This window comes from Nematolebias whitei, chromosome 5 (assembly GCF_014905685.2).
Source record: "Nematolebias whitei isolate Nwh7 chromosome 5, NemWhi1, whole genome shotgun sequence".
NCBI classification, from domain to species: domain Eukaryota; kingdom Metazoa; phylum Chordata; class Actinopteri; order Cyprinodontiformes; family Rivulidae; genus Nematolebias; species Nematolebias whitei.
In genome coordinates this window covers 21,535,976-21,548,228 of record NC_056502.1, presented here as the reverse complement: position 1 = coordinate 21,548,228, position 12,253 = coordinate 21,535,976, and the positions used below count along the sequence as shown (strand labels likewise).

Genomic DNA, 12,253 nt, shown 5'->3' with positions numbered 1-12,253 from the left:
CTGAGTCGAGTGGTAATATCACTCCTAGCTCAAATTGCTGTTTGAAAGTGTGCGGTCCCTCGAAGACAGATGTTTGTCGCTTCGACTCCGAGACCAGTGAAACGGTGATCGTTGTCACAGTTATCCAATAAAAGAAAAATCAAATAAAATTAAGTACATATAGTGTTTTAATTTCCTTAACAAACAACAAAGACTGAAAATTCTCAGTCAAGAATTAGATACAGGAGCAAAAAAACGTCCATAGTGGGAACATGAGGAGGGTCATCAAAGTTGTACGCCTGCTATAGCTTCCCTCTAGAAACCCTTTTTGATGCTAAAGTCACAGAATATGTACATACATGTTTTCCTTTCCTTTTTGTTTTCAGTTCAGCAGACTCAAAGAAACATACAGTAGCAGCTCCTAAAATGAATGACCTAATGGTTTTGTTTTTTTAAATATGTACACAAAAGAAACATTTTATACAGAGATCACTACACAAAGATCACAAACAGAAAGTCTGAAGAGGTGAACTGAGGGTGTTGGCTGGCCTAATGGATCAGTTCTGATGTGTGTGTGTGGGGGGGGGGGGGGGGTCATTTGGGATGTTTGAACCCTCCTCAGATCATGGCTCTTATCACCAGTCTCCCTTTGACCTGGTGCAGATAGGTGTTCGGCTCAGTCTCCAAGCGCTGATTGGTCAGAGCCTCGTCCTCGCTATCAGCTGGCTCTTCCTTCACCTTGATGACCCCACAGTGAGCATCTGGGAGCTCGCTGCTCGAGCCCCCGCTGCTGCTGCTGCTGCTGCTGAACGTGTGCATCCGGATGACTCCTGCAGGGGGCAGCCTGTCCTCCTGCATGCTCTCCATCTCCTCTTTCTGCTGCTCCTCCTGCTCCTCCTCTGACTCTTGCAGGTGTGCGTTGGGCTGACGTAGCTGCTCGATGGACTTGGACAACAGCTGCAAAACACATCAGCACCCCATTAATGACAAGATCCTGTGCATATAATCTTTTTTTTTTCAATGTTATAACTGGTGAAAAATTGTGTGTTGATTTATTAATTTAAAAGAAAGAAAGAAACAAAACACATTCATCAAAACAAACAAACAAACAAAAAACATTGGATGAAAAGGGTGCAGAAAAAAGACAAAAATTCTTATCTGCCCCTTATTTAAGAAAAATATAAAATAACTACAAACAACAACTCAGACTTGAACAATCCCCAAAGCGAAAACAGAACACATTGGACATTCTTCACATCATACTTTCCAAACAATTTCAACTTAATCATCTTTTTAAACATATAAATTGTTTTAGACATTTTTATGGTAATATTGAGACAATTCCACAGTCCTATTCCCTGAATTACAACACAGACTAGTTCTAAATGGAGGTTTTACAAACATTTCCATTCCCTTCAGGTTATAATGACTCTCTTTTTCAACAAATTTTAAATTAATATTTGGGAGTAATATTTTTATGAGCTTTATACATGACTTGTAAAATACTATATTTAACCAAATCATAAAATTTTAATAATTTCAACTGATGAAATAATATATTTGTTGGGTGACCAATGCACTTCCTACTAATAATACTTATAGCTCTTTTTTGTAAAATGACAATAGGGTTTGTAATTGCTTTGCATGCTTTTCCCAAACTTCAGTACGATAGATTAAATATGGAACAATCATTACATTATACAATATATACAAAGCTTTGTCATTCAAAAACAATTTTACTTTATACAGTAATGCAACTGATGTTGTTATTTTTATTCTTAAGTAATTTATGAGATTTCCATGTCAGCTTCTCATCAATAACGACACCCCCAAATTTTATTTAATTAACTCTATATCAATACTGTCAATTTAAAATGGGACGTCAATAATTTTACTTCTATTACTAAATATCATGTAGTTTGTTTTTTCCAAATTTAATGATAACATATTAAGTTGGAACCAAGTCTTTATTTTTATGAATTCTGCCTGTATCATCTCTAACATCCGTTCAATATCTCCACCTGAACAAAAAAATGTGGTATCATCTGCAAATAAAACACACTTCAAAAGCCCTGACACATCAAGCAGACAATTCACAGACAAAATAAACAACTTTGCTCCCAACACAGAGCCCTGAGGAACTCCACATCCATTAACGTAAAATTCAGATCTTACATTGTTTACCTGTACAAACTGTCTCCTATTATTCAGTTAACTAGATACCCACTGTAGTGTTAATCCTCTAATTCCATATTTATTCAGTTTTTCAAGGAGAATGGTGTGGTCATTAGTGTCAAAGGCCTTTTTTAAATCAACAAAAACGCTAACACAATACCGTTTTTGATCAACAGCATTTGTTATCTCTTATATTAGATCCATGAGCTAATGCACTGATAGTTTAGGACAAACAGCACCTTTCTGACAGTGTTACTGACAAAGTTCTCCAAATTAAAGGTTTTTCAAAGCTGTGCTATATAAAGTTTTATCCCCAAAGAATTAGGATTAAATTTAGTAATTACTGGTGCCATTGTTCACATGCAGAGGAAAATGATTTGTCAATTTAAAAAAGAAGTTTTAAATTAAGCGCCTTCTTCATCAAAGTTTACTGATGTTCAGCTGACGCGCGTGCAGTACTGTGCAAGTCGTTCTTCACTTTCTACCATGAAAGCTGAAACGTATGCAGTAATGTCTCAGTAAGCTGTCAGAGGATGTACATCTACATCTGCCTATCCAGAATTAGTGGAGGGGGATTATTTCTCTCCTCCTGACTAAAGAACATTATAGGGAGAGAAATACATATAGAAATGCCAAGAAGAGGGCATTTGCCCACAAGAGGGCTCCAAATCAGGGTTCTTCCTGTCAGCTGGTAACCAACATATGTAGGCCTTATATAAATATCCTTTCAGCTTTAGGAATTAGCCTTTTTAGCAATCCCTTAGCACTTGTATTGTCATTACTTCCCCCCACCCCTACGTTTGGACGCAATGGAAAAGGAAAAAAGAATCAAAGGGTGTTTAAAAACAACCGTAGAAAAGCCGATGCTTGGAAATTAATTAGGGCAATGTTTCAGAGCTCCCTCTCAATAAACTCTAAAGGCTCATCCCTGATTAGTGGCCATTTATAACCGACACTTAAAGAGGCTTTACTCACAATCTCATTGGCTTGAGTGATCAGAGCAAGGCCTGTTAAAATGTTTCCAAAGGACCTGTTGACATTATTTCCAAACTATCATGAGTTCGATTTTTTAATAATTGCAGCTAATCATAAAGGTAATGATGCAGAAAGGATTTTTAAAGGCACATCTGTACTGGATGTCCTGCTCAAGAGTGCTTCTCACTTTTTATTACTTCTAGGTCTGACGTGCTCAGTGGTTCCCCCGGCTCTGTCAGGACCCAACGCTGGGACACATCAGTGTGTAAGCTCACAATGCCGCCTTTCAATGCGTCCGCCACATCACACACATCGCTCACCAAAATAACGACAGTCTGTGCACAGCCAGGTCACCTTGGCCAGCTCACAGGAACACAAATATTGCCACAAAGGGAACAAAATGCATTCTGGGCACTTTTTTTTTTCCTCATTTAAACAAAGATGAATTAAATTTCCCAGCGTTAGCATGTGAACAGCACTGATGCCTCAAGCTATGATAACAGAATTAGTGCAGAGGAAGGATTTCTTTCCCATTTGAAGTCAGGCAGAAGGCCTTTGGTTTGCAGAAATAACATTAGGATTTGAGGAGGTGGGACAGACTGTAGGTCTCAACTTAAGTGGCCACAGATGCTTTTACAGAGGGATATAAATAGAACTAGATTTGTGTACTTAAAACTATAACTTCCTGCAGTCAAATATATTCTCATGAGAACAAAAAACAAAAAAAAAAGAAACACAGAACATTGTGAAAAGCAATTTGAAAGCCAAATCCTTCAAAGCCAAGCATTATACCTTATTTATGTGGACCTGCTGCTGATACTGTTTCTGTTTCTCCAGGAAGTGCTGGTGTTGCTGCTGGATGACAAGTTGGGCCAGCGTGTTCTGAGGCAGAGGCGCCGACTGGGTTCTGTTCAAGGGTCGGTGTTTTGGTAGCTTAGGACGACTGCTGGTGGAACGATCCTTCATGGCCAGCGGAGAATGAGGGTGGGACGGCACAGAGCCTTGACCTTTGGAGAGGAAAATAAACTTTTGTCACGTTTTCCTAAGATCTTTGGGTAAAACAGTCGCATTCACAGATTAAAAAAAAACAACAGCATGTGACCATCTTACCAGAGGAGATCATCTTCTGCTGCCTTATTTGTTCCTTTTGAAGGAGGTGTTGCAGGAGAGCCTGATGACTGGGGCTCACCTTGGACTCCAGGCTGGTTGGAAGGGGCACAGGGCCCAGCAGGTGCCCAGGCAAGCCATGTTTGACTTCTGTTGATCTGTCTTTTAACCCCATGGCAGTCTAAAAGAAGAAAAAAAATGTTAAATTACTATGTCTTATAATAATTGCTTCTAAATTCTAAATTGACCAGATCATCATTGCAAATGAGAACTGGTAATTGTTTGACCTATACATGGTAAAATAAACATTATTATTATTATTAAATGCTAAAAAAAAAAAAAAAAAAAAAAAAAAAAAAAACCACTTTAGTGGTTGAATATAACCATTCTCATTAAGAAAACAACATAATGTGACAGAGACCATCAGTGGTTAAAAGTTGACGAAGCAGGTCTCGGTGGAATGTGCCGGTGAGCTAAAAGATGATAAATCATGTGCAGTGTTATCAGGGCTTGCACTTGAGAGCACTTGGACTTTTTAAAAGCTATGATAAATGAGGTAAATGGGGGGAGGATAAAAGCAAGGCTGACACAAGACACTGCAAAACAATATTTTTCTAAGGCCAATAAAATCATTTGGGGCCATAGGTCAGTGACCTGTGCTCATTGGGAGATTCCAGACAGCCACTGATGGCAAGTTTGGCTCGCACACTGAGATGAAAACCCATTGAATGACTACACTGTTGGACATGGTGAGATTTCATGTATCAAAGTCTGCAGAAGTTGTACTCACACTAATTGGTGCAGATGCAGTTGAAAGTCCGAAGGAGATGTTGGGTAAAGACGGCGATGTGTATAAGCTCAGCATGGACACGGAGTCCTCGGGTCGAAATAATCTTGGCTGGGAAGGCCATCTCTACATCAAACATGCAGGACAAAGCAAGAAAGGCAGATTTAAGAGGGGATGGCAGATTTAAGGCCAATTTCAAAGGCGGCATGATCAATGGCATGAGTATACCATGTTTTTCAGACTATAAGTCGCACTTAAAATCCTTTAATTTGCTCAAAAATTGACAGTGAGCTGTATAATCCGGCACACCTTACGTATTAGATCTGGTTGTGCTTACTGACCTCGAACCGATTTTATGTGGTACAACTGAACAATGTTGAGAGTTATCGTGAATGAGTTGAATAAAGTTTGACTTATCTGACTGTTTTGTTTCGCTTAATGCGCCTTATAGTCTGAAAAATATGGTAAATACATTATGATGATGAACAACAGTCCTTCTCGCGTTCTGTAAACGGAAAAGTACAAAACTTAAAGGCAGTACGTCACCAACAAAGTGGTAACTTTGTGGCTGAAACATAATAAAACTGAAAATGTTCTAATCTACAGCTCCTTCCACAGCTCTTTAACCCTTGGCTTACTGCCTCCCCCAGACCCCACCCTCAGGCTAACTCTCAGAGCACATCAGCACTGGGGCATACTTCCTGTACCCAGCAGAGCAGTGGAGCAGCATGTGGTTTTGGAACAGCCATGTTTATCCTTCCAGCCCCTACCAGTACTCAGTGACCTGTACGGGGATATCCGGCCCATATTTGACCTGAGGGACCAGTTCCCTCTGAAAAAGGATACCTAATGTAACGGTACACAAACATGCCTTGCTTTTGGAAGAGGCATGGGGTCCATGAGCATGAACCAGTGACTTTCATGAGTCTCAGCTTGGGCCGACACAACAGCAATCTTGTGTGTTTATGTTGTTAGCACATGGGTGTCTTTGGCTACCAGTGCCTGGGATAGCAATTAAAATCCACATTTCTTCTGTCTCCCTATGCATCAACCTTCAGCCCAGTGTCAGGGCATCTCTCCTTTCTCTGTGTCACTGGAGGTCCCTGAGAGGGTAAACAACAATGGTTAAGGCAAACACAGCTGCTCTGTTAAGAATGTTCGGAGATGTCGTATCAGCCACATTCTATAACGGTCTGCTTCATGAGCTCAGCCTGAAGGGAGTTTTGGTCAGTAACTCAGCCATGAACCCACTGAGAAACGCCTCAGAACAAGCAGCCAAGCAAATTACAGAAATATAATATTGTAGTTAAGCAAAAGTTGTTTTTTTTTTGTTTGTTTTTTATGCTTTAAGAACTTCTTTCGGTATCTGATATAATCTTCGCAGCTGTGTCTTTCAACATTTGGATGCCCGAGTCTTTAATTTTAAGTATAGGCCTGTTTTATGAGGGTAAACAGTAGTTATAAAATCATACAGACCAAGATGTGGGAAGTCATTTTCAGCAGAGTGTAAAGTTGAGACTATACTTGAGCATTGGTCTTGGTGTAATTTAGTTGTGACGTCAACCAAGCTGTTGCAGCGTTCAGTGCAGTTCTAAACAGTAGGTGTCACAGCAGCAGGACTGTCACCACAAGAAGAGCCCTACACCAAGCACATCCATCATACACAAACAAAACTCAGCATTTGATGTTTAGCTGCTTTTAGTGGGTTTAATGTTGGTTTAGAAACCGCACTAATGATTTGTTTTGGTGGTGCAGAGGTTAGAGAAGGTGGAGCTGTGATCGGAAGGTCACCAGTTCAATTCCCCGGACCAACAACATCAAAATGTGGGTGGGAAAGGTGAAACACCCACACCTGCCTCCACCTTCGTTTGCTCCACTCTGGGCCCTTGAGCAAGGTCCTTAACCCTGACCATCTGCTCTTCCGAGCACCCTAGAGGTCAGCTCTCTGCTCCACACAGAGGGCTGTGGTAGCTCGGTGCACTGTGGTTGTGTCAGGAAGCGCATCCAGCGTCAAAACAATCGCCAAGTCTTCATGCAAGTACTTTGCTGTGGCGACTCCTGATGAAGGAAGCAGCCGACATAAAAATAAAAATATATATATATATATATATTTGCAGATTCTGACTAGTTGCTCTTTCCGTTTTAGATATGCAACATGTATACATTACATTTTTTATTTATATAAAAAGTGAGATATGCACAACCAGCCAAAACACAAAAGGGTGGCTGTGGCTGAGTGGTTTAGTCGTTCTCCAATGAGGGAGTTGCAGAGTCGATTCCACCACTTTGAAATCACATGTCCCCGGGTTAAACACTGAACCCCTCGTTGTGTGTTCTATCCGTGTATGAATGTGATAACGCACTAATTAGTCTCTTTAGAAATAAAATAAATAAAAAATCAGATTAGTTTTGCAGAGATGTATTAGAGTGCTGAATAAATACATGTGTTGATGGGTAAATGAGGGCACAAACTGTGTTGTAAAGCACTTTGAGTATCCTGGTTGGTAAGCATTGACACAACTCCAGGTATTATGATATAATTTTCTGTGTACTGCATTCATTAGACAGAGCTCAGCATACAGTTAAAATACCAGGCAGAGAACAGTAATAACTTTTTTATACCTGCCAGCAGAAGAAAACATAACAATCCAGAGTCCTGACAAAAATGTTTTGATATTTAAGTTTTTGCTTGTTCTGCTTTATTTTGTTTTCATGCAATTGTATACACTTACCTCAGTTTTTGTAGTAGTGGGCAGAGAGGAGGGTCCATTTTCAGCCCCCAAGGCACTGGAGGCCCCTATGGGGGAGCTGGGGCCAGAGCCGGGGGCACTGTTGGTTGGAGCAGAATCTGTGAAATAACAAGGAGTTTGATCATTTATATGCTTATTTTTCTGTTTTACGAGGGTAAAATGAAATTAAACAAGAGATTATAAGATTATATAAGTAATATTCAGATGTGTAGCAAAAGTGAAGAAAAGTTTTGTTTAGTTAAAACTGGCGTTACAGCGAGGCATACCCATGAGCTCCAGAGCCCGCTTCTTGTACGGAGTCATAATGTTTCCTTCTCTTCTCTTTAGCATCGGGCTGCTTCTCCTTTCTGCCACTTTCTGCTTCAGTCTGGATCGTATCTTTAGGTTGGGCTCAGAGGCTAAAAAAAAAAACAAAATGTACATTTCTGTGTAAGTTTTAGCCCAAACTATTTAGAAAAGGTAAAACTTTCCAGTTGCACAATTATTTTGAACATCCGTTGACCATTCTAAGATTTAAACAGTACATTTATTTAGAGCCCTGTGGCTCAAATAAAAAAATATTACCAGAAAATTAAAGAAAATAAAAAGAGAATTAAATATTAGTTTCAGTTGCATATAAATTTTGAGCCGGTGTCAGATTAAAGGAATGAATCACGACCGGGCCCATTTCCACATCATCTGGACCAAATTAGATCAAGCAGCGCTCGGGCTCTAAGTGGAATGGTCCGCTACCTGCGGCCCTGGTGGCCACAGTCTGATACAGTAGCAACAGTTAAACTAACATGAAAACATGGCAGATGTTTCAGGCTTTCCCCACACCCCCTACCCCCTAATGCAAACCAGAAATACATGAGTCTGAGTGTACTGTTGACACACAGCCTGGGCTCAAAAGAGTCAGACCTGAGAGTCGACCTGACACAGTGCTAACGCAATATTTCATAAAAAGACGTGTTGATTTCTAAATTTGCATCTGGTTTTCACAATGAACTTAAAAATCTTTCAGTAAATTTTGGAACATCGTCTCACTTTTGAGAATATAATCAGTTTTGAACCACATGTTAACTGTTTGACCAATGTTTGAGTTTTATTACTGAAAGTTGATAAGAAGCATCTCGTGAAAATCTTACCTAAAATTTAAAAAACAGAAACGCTGTCTACATGTACTAATCTGTATGCGCTATGGTGTCGATTTCACATGAGGACCACATTATGTTTGTGGAACAGAAATCATAATATTCATTTTATGTTAAAGCAGCTGACACAATTTGATAGAATGGAACAAATTTGTCTTTAAATCAGAATCCATTGAGAAGATTTGAAGCTTAATAAATTTTAGACATTTTAGTCTCTTCTTTAAAAAAAATCACCTATGTATTTGTACATGAGTGTGTGTGTATTGGGGGGGGGGGGGGTCAGGTTACGTTATAGGGACCAATTTTACAAAAAAATCATCGATTGTGGGAACCAACTGTTCTTGGACCAAAGCCAAGTCCCCATAAGGAGAAGTCCCATTGGTGGGTTGGGTTTTAGGTTTAGGACTAAGGTGTGAATTGCGGATGGGTTAGGGTAGGGATATTCAACTAAACTGCTCAGGGGGGCGCAGTTTCTGAAAACCAACAACTCGGGGGCTGGACATCCAGCGATTTAAATCATTATATAAATAAACCAAAGTTTAAGAAGATCTGTTACCTTTTAAATTTGCTTATTTTATTGCATTGAATCAAAATGCAATCACCAGAACCCCCCCCCACACACACACAAACACCACACACACACACACAAAAAAAAGTAATATTATTTTTTTATGAATTGGGCCGGATTGAAGTCACCCGCTGGCCACCAGTTAAATAGCCCTGGGTTAGGGTTAGGCATGTTATGGTTAGGTTTAGGGTAAGGGTCAGGGGTAGGCTATAGAAAATAAATGGAAGTCAATGCAAAGCCCCCAAAAAGTATGTTTACAAGAACGTGTGTGTGCGTGTGTATGAATAAAACACACACACAAACACAAATCACAAAGTTACCTTTTACAAACTGATAGAAAAATATCACAAAGTAGAAAACACTGAAACTAGAACATGTTTGGCATATACGTGAAACTGTAAATACTGTGTAAAAATGGGGGGAATGGTCTAGACCAGGGCAGTTCAACTAGCGGTCTGGGGGCCAAATCAGGCCCGTGAGTGTACTCATTTCGGCCCACCAATAGATTTATTTTTTAATAAAATTACATTTTAAACCATAAAACAAACTTACTTAATGACAATAACTGAAGGACCCTGAGCCCTTGACTTTCAATAACTGTGCCCCCCTGAGCATTTTAGCTGAATAGCCCCGGTGTAGACGTTGGGTCAAAACATGAATTTAAATCTGAATGATGTAAATAAAAGTTATATGAATTAACTGAGTGGTGAAGCGTGTTTTTATCTAGTCATTGTGAACTCCCTGTCTCATTTACAGCAACTTTCAGCGTCTAACACCTGAAATCCCAGTTTCCTCGACACAATTAAATAAAAAAGATCTTTCTTCACTAAAAGCCAGAACACAAAGCTCTACTGAAGTTATATAAACCCTCTGTTACACAATAGTAAACCAGGATTCAATTATTTAACACTAATCAATAATTAAATGGGCTCTTTTTCACCGTTTGTACTTTTACACGTAAGGCGATGACGTGGGAAAGAGGAGAAGGATCGGTGATGGGGGCACAGCTAAGAAGAGCGGGCCAGATGCTGCTATTTCTGGCTTTTGTCAAAAGCAGCAGAACCTTCTTTCCTAATACGTGGCACAGACCTCTAATCCTGTGGGTGTGAGGTAGAATAAAAACGAGCGAGGGAGGAAGAAAACGAGGTAGAATAGATAAATGGAGAGAAAACGCTGTTGGGAGTCTTATGATTTTTTTTTCTCTTTTTACTTCACGCCCTGCTGCCTTGATTGCTTTCTATTTTTACACACTGCTGCCACCAAGCTACGCATCCCAATTGGTCGCCACGGGAACGCCAGACAGCAGCCCGAGAACAAACACTTTCTCACATGTCTCTATGGAAAAAAAAAAAAAAAAGAACCTAAAAATAAGTGCACGGTGCAACAGGCGGCAAAGCACCTGGGTCACTTCTGCTCTGACGTCTTGTTTGACACTAACGTACACCAAAGACGACACGGCGCTAAAGGCATCGCGTTGTTGCTATCTGTGGTTCATCAGAAATGTAACTCGGGCGTCACAGCAAGTGTTTGTGTTTTAGAGCCTCGGGCTGGACAGATGGCTGTGTGAGAAGCTGAGGTATGCTCTCTAGAAATCAGGACACCTGCTGGGTATTTTTGCTGACATTATCGTTTAGGCTAATGCTAAACAGCAGAAATTACTGCTTGTTTTTCCATAAACAACCTTAAAACAAAGTTAGAGTTCAATCCCTATAAAATATGTAGAATTGTAAAAATCAGTGCTCCTTGGTAGTGACAGATTGAATGTAAATACGCACAGTCCTGAGGAAAAGTCTCCTCATTTCTTTGCCTTTTGGTTGCATTAAAGTAAGGCTCTGTGTAATTAATTCCAGGAGGACCTGAGCCAAAAGTGTTTTTTACTATAAATTATTGCTTTCTTCATCATTTTTTGTCCTGTTCTTGTACTTAATCATTTTAAACTTGTGTACCAGTATGATTCTTTCTTAAGCTACCTAACACCAATCTATGCGAAGCTCAACTAACTCAAGGGATGAACCAGTGTTGCATCTGAACATAACAGACAACTTATCAAAGAGCCTATTTTAAGTTGGATCATTACATAGTAATGTTTTATTATCGACCTGCTGCAAATACAGTACCAAATATGTTCCTAATGCTTTATTTGCCTGCCAAAGAAAGCAACTTGGCAAGCATAAAACGACATTCTTTCACCAACAAGTTTATCCTTGGAAGAAAAATTAGCAGAAAATTTGGCATATTCTAGTATTGCAATGCCAGTGCAGGATTGAGAACTTAAAAAAGTGAAAAATGTGTTGTCAGGTTTAAAACGCTAGCAACAGTAGCTGAAAGTTGTAACTATAAGAATCTATTTTGTTTTAATCTAGCAAAGAGCTGACATAAGATTTAGAAGCATCATGTTGAGTTTTCAGCTGATGGGCCTTTGCCAATTTTTCTGATGGTTCAGATGTTTATTCTTATGGCTATCAGACTATCACTGACTTTTAAAAAAATTAACTACATTTTGTCTTTTTGCTGTTGTAAAAATACCTAAAAAAGTGACTAAGTTGTGTAGAGACAACACCGGTTTGTCCCTGCAATTTCAGTATTATTCTTTGGTGATTCATAGGTCAGTATTAACAAAGTAATACATCTGAAATGTGTCAGGTACAAAATAAACGACAGACATAACAGCCAAAATCTAATATATATATATATATATATATATATAAGACAAAATGTATTTAATTTTTTTTAAAGTCAGTGATAGTCTGATAGCCATAAGAATAAACATCTGAACCAT

The 12,253-nt window shown here is 39.3% G+C and overlaps 1 protein-coding gene across 2 annotated transcripts in view; it reads right to left on the bottom strand.

Moving 5' to 3' along the window:
* Nucleotides 1-242: 242 nt before the first annotated feature.
* hdac9b (histone deacetylase 9b) overlaps nucleotides 243-12,253 on the bottom strand; it is a 28,325-nt gene continuing 16,314 nt past the window's right edge. For both annotated transcript variants that reach the window (XM_037676344.1, XM_037676346.1), the window contains exons 6-11: nucleotides 8,040-8,171; nucleotides 7,756-7,871; nucleotides 5,027-5,149; nucleotides 4,240-4,417; nucleotides 3,922-4,136; nucleotides 243-936 (exon numbers count right to left, since the gene is read on the bottom strand). In XM_037676344.1, the coding sequence (XP_037532272.1) occupies nucleotides 598-936; nucleotides 3,922-4,136; nucleotides 4,240-4,417; nucleotides 5,027-5,149; nucleotides 7,756-7,871; nucleotides 8,040-8,171 (1,103 nt within the window). In that variant the 3' untranslated portion in view covers nucleotides 243-597. The remainder of the gene's footprint in view (nucleotides 937-3,921; nucleotides 4,137-4,239; nucleotides 4,418-5,026; nucleotides 5,150-7,755; nucleotides 7,872-8,039; nucleotides 8,172-12,253) is intronic.